The sequence below is a fragment of the Neoarius graeffei genome, chromosome 18 (genome assembly GCF_027579695.1).
Source record: "Neoarius graeffei isolate fNeoGra1 chromosome 18, fNeoGra1.pri, whole genome shotgun sequence".
Classification (NCBI taxonomy): Eukaryota; Metazoa; Chordata; class Actinopteri; order Siluriformes; family Ariidae; genus Neoarius; species Neoarius graeffei.
Genome location: NC_083586.1, coordinates 19,760,827 through 19,786,893, shown reverse-complemented (window position 1 = coordinate 19,786,893; position 26,067 = coordinate 19,760,827). Strand labels below are relative to the sequence as shown.

The 26,067-nt window shown below is 38.5% G+C and overlaps 1 protein-coding gene across 1 annotated transcript; it reads left to right on the top strand.

The window, feature by feature from the left end:
* The first annotated feature begins 1,879 nt into the window (after positions 1-1,879).
* LOC132866631 (interferon-induced protein 44-like) lies at positions 1,880-25,205 on the top strand. Its single transcript, XM_060899425.1, has 7 exons — positions 1,880-2,229; positions 3,638-3,668; positions 3,847-4,039; positions 15,934-16,077; positions 16,364-16,535; positions 24,462-24,562; positions 24,737-25,205. The coding sequence occupies exons 3-7, from the start codon at positions 3,911-3,913 to the stop codon at positions 24,914-24,916; spliced, it is 726 nt and encodes a 241-aa protein (XP_060755408.1). The 5' UTR covers positions 1,880-2,229; positions 3,638-3,668; positions 3,847-3,910; the 3' UTR covers positions 24,917-25,205.
* Positions 25,206-26,067: the final 862 nt, after the last annotated feature.

Here is a 26,067-nt window from a genome sequence, read left to right as displayed (position 1 = left end):
TGTAAGCAGATATATGATCAGAATTCCGTCACCTCTCCATGTCCTCGCTGGATCCCAAATTCATGCCGATGTAAACCTCCGCTAACTGATTGTACACTCAACAGTATCGGATATATCAAAAATACATGTAGAGCTCATCCTAATTGCGTTCCACCACACCCTAATAATTATCCTGGTGTTAAATTGGCATTAAACTGGTATTGGTACTGCGGTAATAGTAATCTCCTTGTTTCGTTTCCCACTAAGTGGTCAGGCATTTGCGCTCCCATACAACTCAAAAACGCTATCACTGCTATCCATCCTCTCTCTGCTCATCGCCCAAAACGAGATGTTATTCATAATTTTCCACCCCTGGAACATCATCTTACTACTCAGTGGCACAGGTTTTGGACATCAATGTTTCCTCATTTTGGTGTAGCTGATCTATGGAAGAATGTAGAATTAACACATTATCGCTTGGCCAGCTTTGTTAATGAAACCATTAAAGCTGTCGATGGTATTAGGACTGAATTAACCTCCCTGCGTCTAATGACTACTCAAAATCGTATGGCCCTTGATATTTTGTTAGCAGAAAAGGGGGGTGTTTGTGCTATGATTGGAGACAGCTGTTGCACTTTTATTCCCACTAATGATAACCCGGATGGTGAAATAGGTGCAGCCGTACATCAAATGAGACAGATTGCTCAACAATTAGAACATGATGAACATGGGGATACGGCAGGGTGGGTGTGGTTTTCTGGACTGTTTGGTAATTTGTCTAGTTGGTCTGCTATTTTTTCTATGTGTATTCCTGTAGTGGTGATTGTTCTTTTGTTTATTTTTCTGGGACCTTGCATTCTGAGATGCTTGATGGACAGAATGCATAAGATGATTTATAGTCTTACCCGCAAACCTCTGCATAGAGAGAATAATGTATATTATCGTCCTGCTAGGGTGTAACACTAATCTTAATCATAATCTTACTTACTTACATATTTACTTAAAATCTAAAGTTAATACTGTGATTAGTATTAAAGGGGGGGATTGTTGGGTCAAAATTTATTATATGTAGATTATGATCAGAATATGAATCAGAATCAGTAGGTTAAATCAGGATATATGTAGGTGTATATGTAAGTTTAGTGAAATAGTGATTCTTAGCTTATTCTGTGTTAAGATTTAGTTTGAAATGACCTTAGGTCCGGCTGGACATTGTTTGGGAACATTTTGTTTATGAATGTGTATTTTTGAACAGAGACGTGTCTGAAGGTCTGTTTTAGTGTCAGATCGACTCATACCACACTCAGAAATAGTAGAATTAAAGTTCATGATTATGCTTATTCATTCAGTTGAATCTTAGGTCATGGCTTCATAAAGGCTATGAAATACACTGAAATATATTGAAATATACTATGGTAATGATTAATATTAGTTTTATAGATCCCGTAATTAATGAATACATTCCGTGATTAATGTTAGTTTCATAGTTCTAGATTAGTTTCATAATGACATTATAATTATAATTAAGATCTCATGATTCTAAGGATTTTTAGTTTAAGAGCATTAACCTAATTTAGTTATGTTTAATCCTGTTAGTGGTTTAATTGTTCTCTCTCTTTCAGACATATTCTCATTGTACTTGTGGTTAAGTTGTTCTTTTTTTTATGTTTATTCTCTTATAACATTCATTATTAAGAGCTGATTGTTATTTGTTAATTACTTATGTTGATGGAATCAAGATAATCAAGATGTAATTTACTGACTGACCACACATTCATGTGTTAAGAATTATTCATGTTAATCATTAAGAATTAGTACGATCCTTTCTGTGCAAACTAGTGTTTTTTGACCTTCTTCGTAGGCAAACATTAAACATTATCTATGTTTATACATTCCAAACTATTCCATGAAGAATCAGACATAACATCTATCTGTACCTTATTGTCAGCAAAAATATGTTATTATATTATTATGATTGATTCAAGATCATTACACACTTCTACATAGACACACACACATAGACACACACACACACACGAAGACAAAACATAAACACAGCAACACTATAAGACATTCCCACAAATGTTTTCATTCAGACGAAGCGAGCGAATAAACTGGCATGTGAACAACCCACACGTGTTCTCCTGTCCGTTTCTGAGCGATTCGTCTCCTTGTCTCCTTGTCTACTTCGGGCCCGAAGGGAAGGCATTCACGAAGGAATCCAGGGTCTCTTTCTGGGTGAACCCAACAGTGAGTTTGATATTTTAAGGATGATTGAGAGTTTTTTTTTTCATGAAAAAAAATATGAGTGCAACAATAAAACTAAACACCAGCACAGGGGGCATGAGAGTAGAATGAAGTAGATCGGTGTTTCATAAACCTGGTCCTGGAGTATGTTACTCAAATTATACAAACATTTTAAAGCTTTTTTCAACTGATTGAAATATGTTCTATTTTCATACAAGTTTGCCATTTCGTGTCCTGTTTGGAATGTAGCCAGTGGCAGTTAGCTTAATTAAAACTGTTGAAAAAGAATGTGATTTTTCTGGTTCCAGACTTGTTTTTGCCAGTTCCTGAACCAGCTGGTAAGACTCACACAGTGTTTTTTCACCTGAATGCATTGGTATGTTGTGCTGTGATTAAAAATGCACACAACATTTAGTAATATAATTTTACATTTAGGGCGGCACGGTGGTGTAGTGGTTAGCGCTGTCGCCTCACAGCAAGAAGGTCCGGGTTCGAGCACCGTGGCCGGCGAGGGCCTTTCTGTGCGGAGTTTGCATGTTCTCCCCGTGTCGGCGTGGGTTTCCTCCGGGTGCTCCGGTTTCCCCCACAGTCCAAAGACATGCAGGTTAGGTTAACTGGTGACTCTAAATTGACCGTAGGTGTGAATGTGAGTGTGAATGGTTGTCTGTGTCTATGTGTCAGCCCTGTGATGACCTGGCGACTTGTCCAGGGTGTACCCCGCCTTTCACCCGTAGTCAGCTGGGATAGGCTGCAGCTTGCCTGCGACCCTGTAGAACAGGATAAAGCGGCTAGAGATAATGAGATGAGATGAGAATTTTACATTTATTTATTTTAGTATATTGCAATATAGTTATCACAAGGGCTGGGAAATGATTGTATGCATTTCGAGATTATGAGGAGAGAAAACACCAAAAAGTGCAGGGTGGTTGTACTTTAGAACCAGGATTGAGAAACACTGAAGTGCTTCCCCCCCTTTTTTTGTGTGGAACAATGTGTCATTTAAAAAAAAAAAAAATCTATACAGTGCCTTAAGAAGCTAGATTGAAAAATGTTGAATTGCTTATGATTTACTTATTACTAATAGAAAATACCAGAAAATTAAATTTATTTAAGGAAAAATAAGTTTACAAGCTATATAACTGCTCATACTGGTATAATGACTCATGAAGCTAAAATGAATAAACAATCTGTCTTATTATTAATAATATTTTCCCTCATATATTCAGTGCAATGCTCTGCAGAATGAATGAGTAACATTTTAAATCTTAAGTCAAAAAGGCATTAAAATATAAATAAACTAGAGTAAGGTCTATATTGTTTTATCCAGAAGAATGAGGATACTGAAAATGTATCATTCTGTGATCCAGAAAATGAGTAACATTTAAACTATTTTTATTTTTATTTTATTAAGAGCTCCAGAATCCATGGAGAAAAACAGTCTGGTAAGAATTTATGTTCAAATCATTTCATTCTATAAAGTTACTTACCATGACACCACCCCACACCCCTGTCAAATATATTGAGCATACCTCAGTTCAAACTGCGTAACATTGTACTGCTAGTGCTGGAAAGACTTGTAGTCTACAAAGTCTTCACAAAACTCTTTCTGCTGATTCACAGTGAAAAAGATGAAATACTGCAGGAAGTGAAAGAATTCAAGCCCAGCACTGAGGTCCTCAGAATTATGTTGTATGGACCGATTGGAGCTGGGAAATCATCCTTCATCAACTCAGTCCAGAGAGTCCTCTTAGGCCGCAATGCCATGAACACTCTGGAAAACTCCACAAAAAGTGGAGGAAGCTTCACAAAAAAAGTAAGCAACAATCAATTATGAGGTACAGAGACAATATAATAGACTTCCACTTCAGCAGTGGCATCTTCTTCCTGTCCTGATTCTCCCTCAAAAGATGGTTGGTAGTCTGGACCATGTTTTAGACCATGCTTGTCTTCTGTTTTAGACCCTTCTTCCTCCATATCTGGGCACATTTCTTCTTTATCAGAGCCATAATCAGAATGTAAACAATCCTCACAGGGTTGTATTCAGAGCTGGAGACTTGAGTCCAAATGATGACCCATTTCAGAGGTTTGCCAGATTTTGTTGAGTAGAAAGTTGAGAACTGTCCTTGAGTAACAGCCTTTAAGCAAGAAAGAAAAAAAGTGAACTGAAGAAGGAAACAATTTTTCTTTGTCACAAGTGGAGCTAATTAGAATTAGATTTATGCTGCCCACTCAGGGACGGACTGGGACCAAAAAACGGCCCTGGACTTTCCCCCCCAAATAGGCCCACTATACTATCCCTTCGCAAAAAGAAGTTTATTCAAGCGTACTATGAGTATACTTATTTTTTACTAAAACTGAGGAAGTATACTTGAAGTTGACTTTTTATAAACTATATTTTATATACTTAAGAATAGTATAGTGAAGTATACTTGGCTTATACTGAAAAGTATAAACAAAAGTCTAAGACTAAGTACATTAATACTAAGACTTATACGGTACTTATACTTTAATACTAAAACTTATACTTTAGTATACTTTATGTTTTTCTGCCACAAAGTACTAATACTTAGTGTATCTTGCTCCAAGTGCATAATAAGGTCAAGTCATTGACTCATACTTAACATTTAATTTATATATTAATATAATATAATATAATATAATGTTGGAGTGGCGGCACAGTGGTGTAGTGGTTAGCGCTGTCGCCTCACAGCAAGAAGGTCCTGGGTTCGAGCCCCGGGGCCGGCGAGGGCCTTTCTGTGCAGAGTTTGCATGTTCTCCCCGTGTCTGCGTGGGTTTCCTCCGGGTGCTCCGGTTTCCCCCACAGTCCAAAGACATGCAGATTAGGTTAACTGGTGACTCTAAATTGACCGTAGGTGTGAGTGTGAATGGTTGTCTGTGTCTATGTGTCAGCCCTGTGATGACCTGGCGACTTGTCCAGGGTGTACCCCGCCTTTCGCCCGTAGTCAGCTGGGATAGGCTCCAGCTTGCCTGCGACCCTGTAGAAGGATAAAGCGGCTAGAGATAATGAGATGAGATGAGATAATGTTGGAGTTTAAAACTTTGCAGTGTATAGTATGTGTGCTCAATTGCATTATCTTTATGTACCTTAAAATCATACACAAAAACAGAAAAACTTTTGACTCGACTTTATTGATCAAGCTAGTCCCTTTCATAAGGGTTTGGCAATGGTTATGTACATAGCGTCACCTGTTTCAACAAGAACACATTTTGTTTTAGGAAAGTACTTTGTACACTGATTTGTGAATCTTTACATACAGGCCTGTCTGATCATAAAAGTACAGATTTTGTTTCTATCTAGTTATTTATTTTTGGTTCCAAAGGTGTGCACTTTTCTTTTACCTTTTTTGACAAGGAAGGACTTTAGTTCTCAGTTGAAGATGTTATGTTTACATTTTTACAAGCATATGCACAAGTTTTGCTTTACCACTTTTTACAAATAAGGACTTGATCTTGGAGAGACCATTATGTTTACATTTTTACATGCAAATGTGCACTTTTTCCTTTCATTTTCTCCAGTAAGGACTTGATTTCATAGGTCTTTGTTTTTGAAATGTTTGAAAATATATCAAACTTGTTTTCAACATTCTGTCTTGTGATTTTGTAAATGCATCACACTCTTGTGTACATACAGTATGAGTAAACTTTAAGAATACTTTAAGGAGTATATTTCCAGTATATAAATAGTAAGCTACAAGTAATATGCCAAGCAAACTTAAAGTATAACAAGTAAACTAGTGAAATAACCAATGTTTATAACAGTATACTTAAAGTATACAATAATAAACTAAAAATAGGGACTCGAAGTATATAATGAGTACAATGGCAGTATATCGATGTGTACTTGTGGTATACTTTTAGCATACGAGAGGGATATACCAAGTACATTGATAGTATATAGATGAGTGTACTTGTTGTATACTTTAAAGTGTACTTTTGCAAACTTAAAATGAACTTTAAAAGTATACTTTTATAAACTTGAAATGTTCCAATTTAGTCCGAAAAAGTATTAAATTTGTATACTTTCTAGTACACTAAAAGTACATGGTCTGTAGTATACTTGCTATACTTATACTGAAGCATACTTAATAAAATGAACTTTAAGTATACTACTTTTTGCTAAGGGATAGTATACTATACTATAGTGCTATAGTAAAGTGCTATAGTGGTATATTGTCTGTCATAACAAAACCCACACAGATGAACTATTTTCATAACATTTTTTTTTGTCATAACAAAACCCATTTACAGATGAACAGGTTTTTGGGCTTTTGCTGGGGGTGGTAACTGAAAAACTGCTCCAGGCTGTAACTGTCTGAACTGGGGCGGCTGAAATATTGGGGCACTGATCCCTCATTCTGGCACTTTCCTGGACTCTCCCTGTCATCTTTTGAGCTGCCACTATCTTCAACCTGAATAAACAAACAATTGAAAAGATGAAGTTGGATGCTAATGCTATTGTTGATTATATCTAAACTTTGCAATGGCATCTAGGAAAACCCTTCACACTGTGCACTGACATACACTACCGTTCAAAAGTTTGGGGTCACTTTGAAATTTCCTTATTTTTGAAAGAAAAGCACTGTTCTTTTCAATGAAGATCACTTTAAACTAATCAGAAATCCACTCTATACATTGCTAATGTGGTAAATGACTATTCTAGCTGCAAATGTCTGGTTTTTGGTGCAATATCTCCATAGGTGTATAGAGGCCCATTTCCAGCAACTATCACTCCAGTGTTCTAATGGTACAATGTGTTTGCTCATTGCCTCAGAAGGCTAATGGATGATTAGAAAACCCTTGTACAATCATGTTAGCACAGCTGAAAACAGTTGAGCTCTTTAGAGAAGCTATAAAACTGACCTTCCTTTGAGCAGATTGAGTTTCTGGAGCATCACATTTGTGGGGTCGATTAAATGCTCAAAATGGCCAGAAAAATGTCTTGACTATATTTTCTATTCATTTTACAACTTATGGTGGTAAATAAAAGTGTGACTTTTCATGGAAAACACAAAATTGTCTGGGTGACCCCAAACTTTTGAACGGTAGTGTATGCTTGATTAACATTCATTTAATAGTATTATTTGGAATGACAGCCTTTAAACCTGTACTTATACCTCAAAATTCTATTTTTAAAAAACAGTCAAAAGTTTGGATAAACATAGCATTTGATACCTAGGCTACAGACAAGAAGAATAAAACAGATTTGGACGTTTTTCCTAAATCCTAATTACATTTTAAGCCTTTTAGGTCTATTCTGTGTAAGAATTAGCCTGCTTGACACATTTTATAATTTTAATATTATGCTGATTTTTTGGTAGGTAATCCTGACAAACAGATCTAAAATTAGGCTATTAACAAATTGCACAATGCAATGCTGCTGTGATTAGTTATGATACCATTCAACCAATCATCCTTCAAACAACATTTGTAGCCTATTCCACAGACATTCCACCACGCACCACGAAAGAGAAGACAAAGATAAATAGTGCCAAAATGGAAAACACTTCTCCCCCTCAAACTTTTGGTTAATGATAGGCTAGAGCTTTGGTTCTCTTGAACGTAAAGAGCCTAATCTGCATGAATTATGCAGAGGTGAACATATGAAATCGCGGCCATTTGTGCTTGCCTATCTATTTATAATTGGCTTGCTTGGTAGTTACGTGTTTGTTTTGACAGCAATAAACCACATATTTCTCATCATCACACCGCAAATCCAGTCAATAGAAGATTGGCCTACTATGAGAGGGGTCTATGAGTGGCCTTTACGTAACCTGTTTTATGCTATGGTTTTATGTTGTCACTTACCGGTACCTCCTCCTCCTCCGGTGAAATTCCCTCAGCTGCCTGCCCCTCATCATGACTATCATCATCAGCATGTGGTTGGTCAGGTTGAATGTAGACCTGGTTCTCAGTCTCGTTCAGTGATAACGTGACATGAACGTTCCTGCTGCTGCTTGCAGTTGCACTGCTGCCAAAAAGCTCTGTGAGCTTTCTACATTTTGAAGCATCTTCTTCAAGTGACTTCACTTTCTTTTGTTTTAACTTTTCCCATCCACCTTTCTCCTTACGTTTTCTGCTTGCCATCTTTCTGTTGACAGACACTAACATTACTCTTCTTTGTTGGCTTTTAGGCCTATGGAATAATGATTGACGGATAAATTATCATCTTAGTGCCACCTGTTAGTTGATAGAGTGAAAATTTTGGTTATTGAACAGGGCCGACGGCCGTAGACCGGACAGCCGTTCTGGACTTTTCCAGAACGCACAGATTGTCAGGCTGCCCCTGTGTCCGCTTATTTGAATATCACCAGATAACTGCCTTTGCGAATGAATATTCATGAAAAAAGTGCTGGCAGAAGACGGGGTGGGGTGAGCAGTGGCTCATTATCATTTAAATGAGCAGGCACTCAAATTGAACAGGGGTGAGTTTCCTGAAAGCCCCTTAAAGTGCTGATGACACGAACATGACTCTATGCAATTTCTTAAATAAACTATACAACATGGCAAACATGTTAGATTTCTGTTATAATTACGTGAAAAGAAGCTGTTGTTACGCGAATATCCAACTTTTAATTGCACAGTGCAAGAAAACTGGGTCCGTGGCTCGCGGCCATGTTGTGACGTCAGCGGAAGAACACGCTGCGGTTCACTGGCTGTTCTACTCAATGGAAATGGCGCATGGAAACGCCGGTGAACTCTCTAGTGCTCGCTCTTCAACAACCAAATACTGGTACTTTAAGCAGTGATCATGATGGCATGATTTTATCTGATTTTAAATAAATGAGATTGATAATAATGTGAATGTTCACAACTAGTACATACAAACTCTGCAGCTTCTGATTCAGCAGCTGCGTCATACTCCGCAAAAACATCAGCAAGAACCTACAATATAAATGGAAATGCAATACACTAAGCTCAAATGACTTTTGGAAAGTATAATTTCTAAATTTTTTCTACATGTTATTGAAGTCGGTCATCGGGGTACTTGCTACCGTTCCCTAACAACGCATGGCAAAGGGTAAAGTGTAGTGTTGCTACGAGTACTTGCTAAAGCCTCCGGTAGAAGATCCTCGATGTGCTGATAAGACATACAGTTCTATATAACACACAAGTGTCACGATAATCACAAAACAGATGCAAATTGTTAAAATACCTAATTTTTAAGCAATCATGTGTTGATCTCTTCCGAATAGAATCTATGATAGCCTACCCTCTTTACCCTTTGCCTCTCGTTGCTAGGCGGCAGTTACATGAAAGCCGCAAGCTTTCACAAGCAAATACATGGCTGATATCACGCCGACTTTATGATTACATTTATGATTATCATGAATGTGTACTCTATGATGTGTACTCTATGAGCGCTCTGGAGCGAGTCACTTCCAAGATGGCCGTGCAGACCGCATGGTTACTATTTTTAGCATCATGTCGGAGCACTCTATAGCTATACGTACCTTTATCTTATGTCGTTTCTCAACACATGTTCTGACAGGAGGACTGTCTTTGGAGGAGTCGCCTTGTCCCAGGCGACTGCTGGATCCTGCATAGCTACTAGTAGACCCCCTCCGGAATACTGTAGGCACTGCTGATGGTAGCAGCACACGTTTGTGCTAAACTGAACACCCAAGAGATTCTTTTAAGCTGGGAAGGATGTCAAAACAATCCAAATCGAAGTGTTCAGAGCACAGGACGGATGTTGGTGAGGGCTCCCACTTGTCACGAGTGCACCTGACTTGCCTCACCCACTTCGCATGCAACTCGGGATCTCTGGGAAACTTGAATAAACTTACCCCATCCTTGTGGGTTTTGGAGCAAAAGCCGGCAACACAACGCGAAGGCATAATAACTAATATATATATATATATATATATATATATATATATATATATATATATATATATATATATATATAATGTATAATAAAAATAATAAAAATACTAATAATGATAAACTGAACACCTGCCGCATCAACAACAAACTGGTAAGTTAGGAGGAAGGTTCTTTCGCTGACGTCATATAGCTCCTCCTCCTCATTCGTCTCCTGGGTGCTGCAGCCCCGTCAAATTTGCCCAAATAGCCGCGTTTTTTATCATAACTTGTAAAATAGGCGCCTTCGTGAATTAATATATGGATCATCGGGAATTACTTTTTATGTTATAAAACATCGCCAAAGATGTCAAAAACGTGTCATCAGCACTTTAAAGCAGATACGCAGAGCCTTTATTTTTAAATAAATTTCTGAGTGGATAATATCTCCATCCTTGACTCTTGTATGCTGCATAAATGGAAATAAAATAAATATATATTTTTGAGAGTTAATATCGACTGCAAAGTTGGCATTTGAGCTGCTCCATTGAGCCAGCCAGGCTTGAGTGTGTGACGTCACAGCAGGAACCGGTTTTAAGGCCGAGGCCTTTTACAGCTATAAACCAAAGTCATATAAATAACTTATGGTGAAAGTAAGAAATACCATTACTGACTCGCTCAACTAAGACTGATTTGACTTCACTGATTGTGGGTTGACCCTCATTAAAACAGGATAGGTGTTATAACTTACGCAACATACATGTATGTGCATGCATTTTCACTGATAAAACATCTCTTTCTTCTCTTTCTCCATGCTCTCACGGAAGGCAGTTGCATTTCTCTGCCTCTCCTTCCCTTATCTTCCCTGCTTCTGCTTCTCTGTCTCGTCTGTCTATTGTCTATACTTTTTAGAGACTCTCTCCGCGCTGCTCTTCAAACTAAAAATCATGGAATTGATAAACTGGTCTCTTCATGCGATTGACACAATTTTCTTGACGAGAAGCCTGGGTTCGGGGGGAACCGGCCTGTCCTGCCAGAACGTTCGCAGCTGGCTACACGATGGACGCGTGGGAGAGGTGGCGGGTCGTGTGCCTGGCGGTTCTTTCTGTGGAGGACATTGAAGACAACTACCTATTCGGAACCATGATTACAGGACGTTTGCTGATTGGATTAGGCATTGCCCTGGTTTATCGAGGAAATCAGAAAATGGTGACAGCTGTCCAAAGCCCCATAAAGCTGCCCGACATGATTGAAGAGGTGGGCAGAGCTGTCGGCACTCAGGCTGTGGCTATTCAGAACTTGAACCGCAACATGGATAACATCATGGAGAAGCTTTTGGCTTTGCAAAGGAAAATGGATCAATTCGGAGACCAGAATGGACAAACAGAGTAGTCATGTAAAAGAATGCGTCTACTTGCCCCAAGACCAAACAATCCCAATCTTAACTGCTTTTGGCTCCCTCAGACAGCACTGGCCTTGGCCAAGGCCGTTGCTGGAACAACAACTCCCCCTGAAGATCACTGGAGTGAGACGCTGTTGCATTCCTTCCCCCACTTCCCATGGTCGCCACTTTTTACCCCCAGTGTGACAAGCAGGTAAGCGCCGTCATGGCTGCAGGACCGGACTGCTTGTTTGCGCTGGGTTACCTATACCTCTGCCCCTCCCCCACCCCTCCCCCTCACATGATCACCCCCACCCTCACCCCCTTCCCCCTCGAGTCCCGAGTTTTCATGTTGTAAAGTGTACTGTGTTATTTTGTGCTCATGTGCTGAGGTGTTTTTTAATGTTCCCACACTGTACTCCCCAGGAGCATAGTGTGGGGGTTGCTTTTTTCTCCTCCCCTCCCCTCATGTTACTCTGTATTTTTCATCCCTGTCTTCCTGTCCTGTCTACTCCCCCTGTGTCAATTGTATGTATGTGTATATGTACGGACGGGTTGATGGCCAATTTCTCTGGTACTTGTGACTAGTGACAATAAAGGGTTCATTCATTCATTCATTCATTTAAAAGGCTAATTAAATAATCAGATGAACTGAGACAATCACATTCTGAAGCAAATTAAATAATCTTATACCGCTAACTTAAACACACCATACAAGTTACATGTATTAATCTGAATGCAGGTAAACTGTTAGGGGAGGTGAAGGTGTGGTAAGATAAGGATCCACAAGCAGAACACAGACAGTAATCCAATAAATAAGGTGCTTTAATCCAGGGAAAAGGGCGTGGCAAAAACGGGACAAAAACAAATGTCAAAAATAGTCCAGGTAAAAAGAGACAAAAAAAAACTTGACAAAAACACGACACAGACAAGGACAAAAATGCTAGAGCAAAAAAAAAAACATAAACAAGAAAAAAAAACCAAGTGCAAAAACCATGAACTAGAAAAATAGCTTGAGCAAAAACCATGAAACGCAATAAAGGCACAGAAACGGCAAAGGACTGGAGACCAGGCGTTTAAGCTGTGATACGTGAAAGGTGGGGTGAACACATCGCATGGTGAGTGGTAAAGCCCATCTGACGGAACATGGATTGATTACCTTGCTGATGAGGAAAGGTCCTAGGTACCTGGGAGCCAGCTTGCGGGAGACGGTTCTGAGTGGCAAGTGGTGTGTGGAGAGCATGACTCGTTGCCCCACCCGGTAGGTGGGTGCCTTAGAGCGGCGTTTGTCAACCTGCCTCTTCGATGCTAAGGTGGAGCGAATGAGTCTTCTCCAGGCCATTGCCCACGTCTTCCTGCAGCGGCGTATGAAGATCTGGGCTGAGGGTACGGTGACCTCCTCCATCTGAACAGTGGTGGATGGTACCCTAGTGAGCACTGGATTGGAGAGAGACCTGTGGCAGAGGAAGGGAGTGTGTTATGTGTGTATTCGATCCAAGGTAGGCACTTGCTCCAAGAACTGGCATCCCTGGATGCCATGCACCTGAGTGCAACCTCCAAAGCCTGGTTAGCCCATTCTGCCTGGCCGTTGGTCTGTGGGTGGAAGCCTGAGGAGAGACTACAGGTGGCCCCGATGAGTTTGCAGAAGGCTCTCCAGAACTGTGCAGTGAACTGAGGACCCCAGTCAGAAACTGTGTTGGTAGGCAGACCATGTAGGCGGAAAATGTGGTGGATGAGTAGTTCTGTGGTCTCTTTGGCTGAGGGGAGCTTGGGCAGAGGAATGAAATGAATGGTCTTGGAAAAATGATCAATGACAGTGAGGATGCATGTATTGCCACCTGAGTTGGAGAGTCCTGTGATGAAGTCCAGGGCGATGTGAGACCAGGGTCGATGAGGAATTGGGAGGGGTCTTAGCAAGCTGGCGGGGGTTGATTGGCTGTCTTGTTCCGGGCACATGTGTCGCAGGCTGCCATGAACTCCTGGATGTCTTCCTTGATGGATGGCCGCCAGAAGCGCTGTTGGACAAGCGCCAGGGTTCGAGCAGCTCCTGGGTGACAAGCCAACTTGGAGCCATGACCCCATTGCAGCACCTGGGTTTGCACAGAACAGGGAACAAACAGATTATTAGGTGGTATGTTGCTTGAGTTACCTTCACCAGGGTCCTTCTCCAGGGCCTTCTGCATGAGCATCTCAACCTCTAGAATGGCAGCTCCCACCAGGCAGCGTGGAGGAAGGATGGTCTCGGGTGGCTTGGACTCCTCTTGGTGGGAGGAGAACATCCTGGACAGGGCATCAGGTTTGCCGTTCTTGGAGCCTTGTCGGTAGGAGAGCATGAAGTTGAACCGGGAGAAGAAGAGAGACCAACGGGCTTGATGGGAATTGAGACGTTTGGCAGACTTGAGGTACTCCAGGTTTTTATAGTCGGTCCAGACTAGGAAGGGGAGTTCAGTCCCTTCAAGCCAGTGCCTCCACTCCTCCAAGGCTAGCTTGATGGCCAACAACTCTCTGTCGCCGATGTTGTAATTACGTTCAGCAGGGGACAGCCGGCGAGAGAAGAAGGAGCAGGGGTGGACCTTGTTATCACTGGCCCTCTGGGAGAGAATGGCTCCAACCATGGACTTAGAAGCGTTGACCTCCACGATGAACTGTTTGGTCAGATCGGGTATGGTGAGAATGGGTGCTGTGGTGAACTTGTGCTTGAGCATGGAGAAGGCTTTCTCTGCTTCCTCCCCCCACTTGAACAAGGTCTTAATCGAGGTCAAGGCAGTGAGAGGTCCAGCCACCATGCTGAAGTCGTGGATGAAGCGCCTGTAGAAGTTAGCGAATCCCAGGAAACGCTGGAGCTCTCATTGTGAGGATGGGGTAGGCCAGTCTGCGACTGCCTCAAGCTTGAGGGGGTCCATCTGGATCCTAGCTGGGGAGATGACGAACCCCAGAAATGAGAAAGAGCTCTGGTGGAATTCGCTCTTTTCCGCTTTGACAAACTTATGGATGTATGCACTTATGGATGTATGTGCAAGGAAGCATGGGAGAAGCAAACTGGGAATGAAGCCAAAACACTGGATGAGAATCATAGTCAAAGAACAAGCAAGGGTCAGTCAATCAGCAAACAGAGCAATGAAGACAGGAATAGAGAACATAGTAGAGAAAATGAGAACAAGGGTCAAAATAACTAGAGCGCATGCAGAAGGTAAACAGCTTGGTATGCCAGGAGTAAACACTGAATGATACTTCACAACTAGGGAGACTGTGAAAGAGGCTTAAGTAACAGGAGTGATGATTAGTAAAGGAGAGACAGATGTAATTAATAAGCAGGCGATAGAGGGCACTGTGGTTCTTGGGCATTGTAGTTTTGAGAAGCCATGTTAGTAGTCTGTTCCGAGCTGTCACTCTCAATGCCATTACTGACATGAGGAATTTAATTCTGGTCTAATTCTATTTATTGCAGTAGGATTCCAAATACTCTATAAATATTCCATTCTGTTATGAATCAGAAAAAAATATTATAAATCACAGCACTTTTATTTTTTTTAAAAGTACCTTCTGTACTTCAACAATGTTACACAAAGATCGATACATAACAGTTGTAAATGTCACTTAAATCCACAGGGTGTCGATAATGGTGGACACCGGTGAAAATGATCACTATTATTGACACCTCATGTGACTTCTCAAATGCACGTTTAGATACAAAATGGCAACTGTCAAATGAAAGAGTAAGAAACAAAGTAGGTTTTGACAAGATCATGAAATATCGGTGAATTTGATCAGTAAAAACATGTCCATGAGCTTTCCACCATGCTTACCTGTGATGATAACATCCAGGTTTTCCTCAAATTGCTGATTGTACTGAAAAAATTCCATCTCAGGTAATGAGCTGTGTCATCAGACGACAAGATGAAAGGGCGAGGGGGGGGTCTTCTGGTTGATTAATTAACCAATAATAACTGTTGTAACTGAAACTCAGCTTTGTAAAATTGTTTTTTATTGGTAAATCTGAAAAGGTGTCGATAATTATGAACGGTCGATAATTGTAGCCATCACTCTATTTTTGATTATTAATGACCTTAATGATGATACAATATATTAACATATTTTAAACATTTTATATTTCTTTTTTTTTTTGGGTAAAAAACTAATGCCATGTGACCTCATCGACTGGATTTAGCAATGCCTATATCGGGGATGTGCATTGCAAAGACGCTCTTCATCCTGTTGCTCTTTAGACTCCTTACGAGAGAGTTTGGGAAAACCACATACAGAGACAACATTCATTGCTTCAGAGAGTCTCTCAACTCTCTCTTTAGCCCTAAAGGGCAACGTTATCAGGAAACCTACCTCAGGGCTGTTAGACAGAGTGAGAAGGCGCAGTGGTGCTTTACTCTTGTGGTATTTTGACCCAACTATGTCACAGACATTTCATTGAGACCTCAGGGAGCTGTGGAAAAGGGGTATGTTACCTTTGAAGATGATTTTTCTAACCATATTTGAATGCAATTTAGATGAACATACACAAGCTGAAGATGGGCAGAGGAGAGCATTATCCGCTGGAGATTGTTGACATCATGGGGATTGAAGCACAAGAAGGAATAAAACATGATGACATCATCAGTGTGTTTAAGGGACACATTTCAGATGAGTACAGTGTAAGTACCGGTGCATTCTATTATTTCTAGTATTTGAGGAAAGATCACAAGGTCAAACTTTGTCACTCTGTATCAAGCACCACACTCCTCATGCATTCATTTTGTAGAACTATACATTTTGTATGTATTATTCCATACATATTATAAATCTAAACAAAATAATCAGTGAGGATTAATCTTTCATGATCAAAGACTAAAGTTAATTAAATGTGCGAAATCTTGCTTGTGGATAAACGGGTTTAATTTAAAATTTATAATTCATGAATAATTTTTTTTTCTGTTCTAGTTTAATCCTGGGGTAACAATAGCTGATGACGACCCGCATTACAAAAAGAACCCAACTTTGGGTGATAAGGTTCACTGTCTGGTGTGTGTTCTGCCTGCAGACTCGGTCTCAATGTTGGAATCCATGGTCTTTGAAAAAATGGACCATGTTAGGAAGAGTGCTAGCCGGCATGGTAAAATAAATTATTCATTCATTTTGGTAATTTTTTTCTGCTTAAGCTTACCCATTACTGATTATGATTATTCAAACTTGTAAGTGTTATTAAATCATGCTGGGAACTGGAGGCAGGGCAGAGCAGTTAAGTCAGCTGGAAACCAGTGTAGGCAACAGATATGGGTTTTTAATGGCCACTAGTGGATAAGATACTGAAAAGAAAAGAAAATAGAAAAAACATTACTTTCATTTTTGAATGAACTAGCCAAAGTGTTTTATTAGACAACAATTTTCAAATGACTACAATTTTTTTTTTATCAATGAACCCTTGGTAAAATTTTCTATAGATTTCTATAGAAAAAAATCTATAAAAATTCTATAAAATTTCTAAATGAAATTTTATAGATTTTTTATAGTTTTTTGTAGAAATGTTAGTTTTAATAGAAATTTTATAGTTTTAATAGAAACTTTATAGAGTTTTAATAGAAATTTTATAGAGTTTTAAAAGAAATGTTATAGAGATTATACATAGAAATCTTATAGAATTCCTATAGAAAGTCAACAGAATTTAACGAAGTTTCTATAGAATTCTTTATAGAGTACTGTGAAAATCTCTACAGCAATTTCTATAGAGACTATAGCAATTTCTATAGAGATTGCTATAGTTATTGAAGTCACCTGCATAATAGATACTCGAAGACCTACCCATGAAAATATAGTGAGCAACTAAAACTGTGTCCACCACCTGAATACTGGATCGTATAACAAACAATCATAACAGTAACACGAGAGAATACCAAATTATAAAAATTGGACAGATTCATCTCCAAATTCATCTTGAGAAAAAGCTATCAAAGGCAGAAAACATAAGGATGCAAGGTGCCATAGAATTCAGGACATCCTACCAAATCACTCTTAACTTCCAAAATGCCAGACCCTGGTACAGTATGACAAAAGCACTTCTTGCTGAAAGTATTGAAATGTATTAGTTTTATCCTACCAGTACATGTAAGCTAGTTTGCTGCCTTTTTTGTTATTTCCTTTAGCTTGTTGGCAAGAGACATCTTTATAGTTGCTGGAGGGCATCCAAATTTACGGCATGCAAGATCTGAAACAAAAAATGGGATTTTGAAATTTAAAAAAGGAAATACAATTAATGCATTGCTAATCTATTATCAATAACACTTGAGCTATGAGAAAGCAATTCTAACAGTGCAAAAATGAGTAAATGACTTTTTAAATACTGTGCACTACATGAACATCTAAAAATTCAGGAATTTACAGATATGGCTACTAGCTCCATGAATGCACTGTCAATTCTGGCATTTATTATACAACTGATAGAATATACAAAGACCACTTACCAACAATTGCCTCCACTTTAGTTGGGTCAAGGGCAGGCTTCTGATCCTGGTCTTTAAAGGCATTTGATTTTCTGTATCAATTCTATAGAAATCGTTTTCTATAGACTACTATTTATAAAGAATTCTGTTGAGATTCTATAGAAGCTGTTTTCTATAGAGTACAACTTCTATAGAATTTATACTATTTCTATACAACTTCTATAGGGGTTTCTATAGGATTTTCTATAGAGTTTCTATAGAATTCTAAAAAAACATTTTGACAAGGGTATAGTGTAAGTAGGATATGGGGCTATGCCATACCCTACACTGTAGATTTGATGCAGAAGTATAAATTGGCCTTAAAACTATAACTATATTTCATTTAGACATTTTATAGAATTTTTATAGATTTTTTTTCTATAGAAATCTATAGAAAATTTTACCAAGGGGAGATAGGACCCAACTGCAGATCAGGGGTAGGTTTCCCAATAACATTGCTCTTTAGGGCTAAAGAGAAAGTTGGGCAACCCTCTTAAGCAATGAACGTTGTCTCTGTACGTGGTTTTCCCGAACTCACTCGTAAGGAGTCTTAAAGGTCGACTGCCTTTCAGATTTCTCAAGTTTAGGTCATAAAAAGAATTTTCCCTGACACCCAATTATTTTTGTTTAATGGCCTGAAAGCTACTGAATTCAAATCACAGACTTCCAATTTTATGAGGTTTTTTAAAATCGAACAATTTTCCTGTTTCACCATGATGCAATTCAAGATGCTATGTCATGCATCATGTGGTGGGCTTTTCCCGTTCGTGAAGGGCATTGTGGGATACAAATTTGAAACAGGAGAGGAAAATGGAGGACATGAATGAAACGTGAAAGACCGATGACAGTAATGGAAAGCGAGAAGAAAAGACATTATGTTGCGAAGGAAAAGAAACCCTTGTCAAAATGTTTTTTTAGAATTCTATAGAAACTCTATAGAAAATCCTATAGAAACCCCTCTTTCTATACAATCTCTATAGAATGCTATAGAACTAATACTCTATAGAAAATAGTTTCTATAGAAGTTGTATAGAAATAGTATAAATTCTATAGAAGTTGTACTCTATAGAAAACAGCTTCGATAGAATCTCAACAGAATTCTATATAAATAGTAGTCTATAGAAAACGATTTCTATAGAATTGATACAGAAAATCAAATGCCTTTAAAGACCAGGATCAGAAGCCTGCCCTTGACCCAACTAAAGTGGAGGCAATTGTTGGTAAGTGGTCTTTGTATATTCTATCAGTTGTATAATAAAGGCCAGAATTGACAGTGCATTCATGGAGCTAGTAGCCATATCTGTAAATTCCTGAATTTTTAGATGTTCATGTAGTGCACAGTATTTAAAAAGTCATTTACTCATTTTTGCACTGTTAGAATTGCTTTCTCATAGCTCAAGTGATATTGATAATAGATTAGCAATGCATTAATTGTATTTCCTTTTTTAAATTTCAAAATCCCATTTTATGTTTCAGATCTTGCATAGTGTAAATTTGGATGCCCTCTAGCTACTATAAAGATGTCTCTTGCCAACAAGCTAAAGGAAATAACAAAAAAGGCAGCAAACTAGCTTACATGTACTGGTAGGATAAAACTAATACATTTCAATACTTTCAGCAAGAAGTGCTTTTGTCATACTGTACCAGGGTCTGGCATTTTGGAAGTTAAGAGTGATTTGGTAGGATGTCCTGAATTCTATGGCACCTTGCATCCTTATGTTTTCCGCCTTTGATAGCTTTTTCTCAAGATGAATTTGGAGATGAATCTGTCCAATTTTTATAATTTGGTATTCTCTCGTGTTACTGTTATGATTATTTGTTATACGATCCAGTATTCAGGTGGTGGACACAGTTTTAGTTGCTCACTGTATTTTCATGGGTAGGTCTTCGAGTATCTATTATGCAGGTGACTTCAATAACTATAGCAATCTCTATAGAAATTGCTATAGTCTCTATAGAAATTGCTGTAGAGATTTTCACAGTACTTTATAAAGAATTCTATAGAAACTTCATTAAATTCTGTTGACTTTCTATAGGAATTCTATAAGATTTCTATGTATAATCTCTAACATTTCTTTTAAAACTCTATAAAATTTCTATTAAAACTCTATAAAATTTCTATTAAAACTATAAAATTTCTATAAAAATTCTATAAAATTTCATTGAGACATTTTATAGAATTTTTATAGATTTTTTTCAATAGAAATCTATAGAAAATTTTACCAAGGGAACGCAGGACCAAACTAATAAATATTGGCGGTCAGCGACCACCTCGGTGTGATCAGCTGTTCGTTTAGCAACAGAAGGATATAACTGTTAGTGCACGGTCAAGGTAAGCCTGTAGATGGCAGTAATGCAACACTGTGGATGCCAGCTGCCATAAAACCCAAAAGAAGAAGACAACAACTAAGATAAACCTGCACATGTGCACAGGACTTCCTCTGTCTGCTTGACTGTGCAAAGCAACTGATTTCTTGTACATTATTTGCTAGGGAATCCCCTCAAATTAAAAAACTTCCCAGTCACAGAATGGCCTGTTTGGTTTGTTTATATATATATTTTTTAGATATTACAAAAATAAACATATCACAATGACCAAATTTCAGAGGGAACTAAATTTCACTGATTTTATGAAATCAAAACATCGTCTAGTTTTAATAGCAATATTATGAAGCGTGTCTTTGCAATGGGCGTCCCCGATATAGGCATTAGTAATTGCTAAATCCAGTCAACGAGGTCACATGGCATTCATTTTTTTACAAAACAAAAAACAAAGTGTTTAAAATGTTAAAATATTGTATTGTCATTAAGCATTACAGACAGTGAAAATAAAAAGTGTACACAACCCATTAAAATTATAGATTTTTCTGATGTAAAAAAAATGAGACCATGATAAATAATTTCAAAACTTTTCTCACCTTTAATGTGACCCATAACCTGTACAATTCAATTGAAAAACAAACATGAAAAAAAAAATGTACAATAAGCTGGTTGCATAAGTGTGCACACCCTTAAACTAATACTTTGTTGAAACACCTTTTGATTTAATTACAGCATTCAGTCTTTTTGGGTTCACACCTCCCATCAATTAAAATTACTCTGATTAACCCCAAATAAAGTTCAGACATTTACTCAGTTGCATCCTACAGCAAAAGCCAGGGTTCACAGAGAGCTTATAGAGCGTCAAAGGGATCTCATTGTTGAAAGGTATCAGTCAGGAGAAGGGTACAAAAACATCTCCACGGCATTAGATATACCATGGAGCACAGTGAAGACAGTCATCAAGAGTGGAGAAAATATGGGACAACAGTGACATTACCGAGAACTGGAGGTCCCCCCAAAATTGATGAAAAGATGACAAAAACTGGTCAGGGAGGCTGCCAAGAGGCCTACAGCAACACTGAAGGAGCTGCAGGAATTTCTGGCAAGTACTGGTTGTGTACTACATGTAACAACAATCTCCTGTATTCTCCAAATGTCTGGACTATGATGTAGGGTCAAAGAAAAACATCCAGGCCCGGCTAAATTTTGCAAAAAAAATACATCAACTCTCCTAAAAGCATGTGCGAAAATGTTATGGTCTGATGAAACCAAGGTTGAACTTTTTGGCGACAATTCCAAAAGGTTTGTTTGGCGCCAAAACAATGAAGCACATCACCAAAAGAACCCCATACCCACGGTGAAGCATGGTGGTGGCAGCATCATGTTTTGGGGTTGTTTTTCTTCAGCTGGAACAGGGGCTTTAGTCAAGGTGGAGGGAATTATGAACAGTTCTAAATACCAGTCAGTTTTGGCCCAAAACCTTCAGGTGTCTGCTAGAAAGATGAAGATGAAGAGGAATTTCATCTTTCAGCATGACAGTGACCCCCAAAAAGTTTTGGAATGGCCCACCCAGAGCCCAGACCTAAATCCAATTGAAAATCTGTGGGGTGACCTGAAGAGGGCTGTGCACAAGAGACTGACAGATTTGGAGCGCTTTTGCAAGGAAGAGTGGGCAAATATTGCCAAGTCTAGATGTGGCAGGCTGATCGACTCCGACCCAAAAAGACTGAATGCTGTAATTAAATCAAAAGGTGCTTCAACAAAGTATTAGTTTAAGGGTGTGCACACTTATGCAACCAGCTAATTGTACATTTTTAAAAAAAAAATTTGTTTTCCCCTAATAGATTTGTTTGTTTTTCAATTGAATTGTACAAGTTATAGGTCACATTGAAGGTGGGAAAAGTTTTGAAATTACTGTATTTATCATAATCTCATTTTTTTACATCAGAAAAAAACTCATTTTAACGGGGTGTGTACACTCTTTATATCTACTGTATATAATGTGGTAATTAATAAGCGAAACATTTTTACATTTTTGGACAATATTTTTTATTCCAAGCATGTTTTTTTAATTAAATGAATATACATTCACACGAAAGAATCAACAAATAATAATAAATAATTAAGTAAATGTGTTCCCCGTGCCCACTTATTTCACAGTTACTCAAACATACAGCAAACATACAGTCAGGATTATTTCAACTGTTATCCACAATGCAAAGGTAGCAGTGTTCTTCCTTATATGTGCTTGAACAGAGAGAGAGACAGGTGTTTTGATCTGTGTGTACCTAAAGAGGCTGAATTGACCTCCTTATAGATAGATAGATAGATAGATAGATAGATAGATAGATAGATAGATAGATAGAAAAGAGAGAGAGGTAAATTCAACCTCTTTAGGTACACACAGATCAAAACCTCTCTCTCTCGCTTGCGCACAGGTGCTTGTGCTCACACACACACACACACACACAATATTAGACGTGCAGAAATTTGTCTCATTTATGACACTAAATGAGAGAATCACTCGCCTAATGGAGTTAAATTTGATGAAAATGTGGTGATATCAATGTGACATTATGATATCCATACGTAATTCCATAACATATTGAAATATATTCATAATATTTTGTGTGTATTTATTTTAAAAATTTATGTACTTGCAGTGTACAAGAAAGATAATTGAACCAGTTTCCCCCATTGATTGTGAGAGTCCCTTGGAGGCGCATGCACAGTCTATGTATTTGGCTGTGAGGAAGTTGCTTTTTGTTTTGAATGAGTGATCTGGGTCTCTCATAAATTCAGAGCAAACTAAAGGACCACTTGGGCTACAGTGTTGTTTGGGAAAACCACGTTAGCTTGACGATGGATCTTAAGAGGTAATTAAAGACAGTCTTGGCCTTAAGAGGCTTTTGGGAAACCCACCCCAGATAATTAGGGGACAAACCTTTGACAACTCATTACAAAAATTTAACCAGGAAAAAAGAGCCGAAGCCTTGAGAGAGTGGGTCGGTTAATAAGGCGAGGCCAACATAGCGCCAAGGAAAGGACTAGAATAGAACTCTAATTTTCAAAATACCAATACAGGCTTAGTCTTGCACCCAGATACCTCTTTTAGACCAACAGGAAATGGGTTCTTCAACCAGTTCCATTCAGGATTCTTTGTATCTTGGTGCCTGCGAGCAGACTAGCCCACAATTTCACCAGTTTTGAGTGGAAACGTTGTAATCAAGGAAGTATCATGAACGGAGGGCACAGCGGGAGTAAACAGTGACAGCAAGATAGTGGAGCGAGCTTTTGTTCAGTTATTGCAGACAAGTATTTTCATTCCATTTTTTTAAATGAAGAAGCATCATGGGGGAAGCCATGGCCTAATGGATAGAGAAGCAGCTTTGGGAATAAAAGGTTTGATTCCCTGGAATGACTGAAGTGCCCTTGAGCAAGGCACCTAATCCCCAACTGCTCCCCAGGCTGCTCTGGGGATGTTGTATGTTGCTCTCAATAAGAATGCCATTCATGTAATGTATCCTTTTCCATTGCATTCTACATTGTTGTGCTCTACTTCCTCTCCAAACTAATGACATGCCCACTGATGTCGTTCTAGTTTGTGCTGGAAAAACCAGCTGCATTTTGGTTCCAGCTGGGAACCAACTTTGCAGGTTCTGAACCAATTAATTTTTTTGGTTGCAATACTCTAAATGGGTCAAAATGTGGTGCATGAACCAGAGCAGAACCTGTTCCCTGTTGGTGGAAAAGGGGTAAAATTTGAGCAACCTGTCAGCAGCCCTTACTGATGGAGCCAGTTACCACTAACATCCAAGAAGCAGCTCTTTGGCTCCCTCTGGTGGCGGCTCAGGGCCAGGGCAGCCTGCCTCTCACATTCTTTGAGGAAACTTTATATACCATATCTAAGTTTACACATATTTATGAATCCGTTTACAAGTCACTGCGAATTAGCTCTTATTATTGAAACAATAATATTTCAATAACAATGTGTCATAGTGTTTATCCATTTATAGTTACGTCCAATGCTGTGGAGCCACTGCAAATGAAGCTCTTGTTCCAACGCTAAAACAAACAAACAAAAATAGTTGTTTCTTCACCACATCACCAATCTCTAACCAATTTGTAGTCCATACACAGTTATCTTGGTAAGTGTTGAGGGTCTCATTGGAGCAGAAATTAAAAATAAACCAAGCCTGAAAATTATTTGATAATTAAATTATTAAATTTTAATTTTGTAGGAATCCCTCAGGTCATTGTGATGACCAGGGTGGATAAAGCCTGTGAGCTGGTTAAAGGGGATCTAAAGAAAATGTATTATAGCAAGAAGATCCGAGATAAGGTAATCTGTGTGTGTGTGTGTGTGTGTGTGTTTAGCACAAGCAATGTCCCCACTTGTATAGCAATACTGACACTTGTAACCATTTGGCAGGTCCCCACAAGGTTCAGGTTCAGATGTCTTAATGATCTCATTCTCACGTCTCCACATAATGCCTGCTGATCTTTATTTCCTCAGGTTCATGAGTGCAGTAATAATGTCGGCATCCCATTAAATGTCATCTACCCTGTGAATAACTACTCTGAAATCATCACCCAAGATCCTGATATCGACCTGTTCCTCCTCATTGCACTGAGAGATATTCTCAATTTTGCCAATGACTATGTAGAACGTGAGTTGGAAAAAGATGACAACTGATGAGAGAGATATGAACAAAAGCTTCAGCTTTCATGTTAACATCCCTTCAACACTGTTAACTAAATGCATTCTGGGACTGGGATTTCTCACTAATCTGTGATTGAACATTATCTCTTGTGTTTGAGATTGTTCAAAGAAATATTTTAAAGATTCATGGTGAAGTTTTCCTGAAATGGTCAGTGGTTTTTAGGAATCTTTATTTATTGTATATTGTCTTGGTTGAAAAGTTTGTTTGTGTAATAGGAGTGACTTTAGTGCTGCATAAATATAGTTATCATTAAAAAATGTAATCAGTTACGAATTTGTTTCTTTGTTTTGTGTTATTTGTATCTGTAAAAGTATATTTGTGTAATAATCTAAACCTTGACAAGCAGGACAAACAATGAGAATAAACTCTGAGTTAGTTATATTAATTCATTTATGAATATGAATTTTATGGCACATCAAAAGTGACTGTATCTATAGTGTGTGCTCCTCATCCTGAATCCCACCACCTATTACACTACAGACATGAGGTGGATTCATCAGCGTACATGGATGGCACGATCATTTCAGAGTCACACAACTATGTGTAAATACTGACAATATACAGTGCTGAGCGTAAATGAGTACACCCCCTTTGAAAAGTAACATTTTAAACAATATCTCAATGAACACAAACAATTTCAAAAATGTTGACAAGACAAAGTTTAATATAACATCTGTTTAACTTATAACATGAAAGTAAGGTTAATAATATAAACTTAGGTTACACATTTTTCAGTTTTACTCAAATTAGGGTGGTGCAAAAATGAGTACACCCCACAACAAAAACTACTACATCTAGTACTTTGTATGGCCTCCATGATTTTTAATGACAGCACCAAGTCTTCTAGGCATGGAATGAACAAGTTGGCGACATTTTGCAACATCAATCTTTTTCCATTCTTCAACAATGACCTCTTTTAGTGACTGGATGCTGGATGGAGAGTGATGCTCAACTTGTCTCTTCAGAATTCCCCAAAGAAAATAATTTCTTTACACCACAAAGGTGAAGGCTACAAGAAGATCAGCAAAACTTTACTTATCAGTCAGAATACTGTAGCAAAAGTGGTACAAAAATTTAAGAAAGATGGAGCTGCAACCATCTCACAGAGACATCCAGGTCGTCC

What these genes read in the sequence shown, in the direction of transcription:
- LOC132866631 (XM_060899425.1), top strand. Translation starts at nt 3,911, where the DNA reads ATGTTGTATGGACCGATTGGAGCTGGGAAATCATCCTTCATCAACTCA. An exon ending in ACATTTCAGATGAGTACAGT is followed by an intron (nt 16,078 to 16,363) that starts GTAAGTACCGGT and finishes TTTCTGTTCTAG; the next exon opens with TTTAATCCTGGGGTAACAAT. An exon ending in GAAGAGTGCTAGCCGGCATG is followed by an intron (nt 16,536 to 24,461) that starts GTAAAATAAATT and finishes TTAATTTTGTAG; the next exon opens with GAATCCCTCAGGTCATTGTG.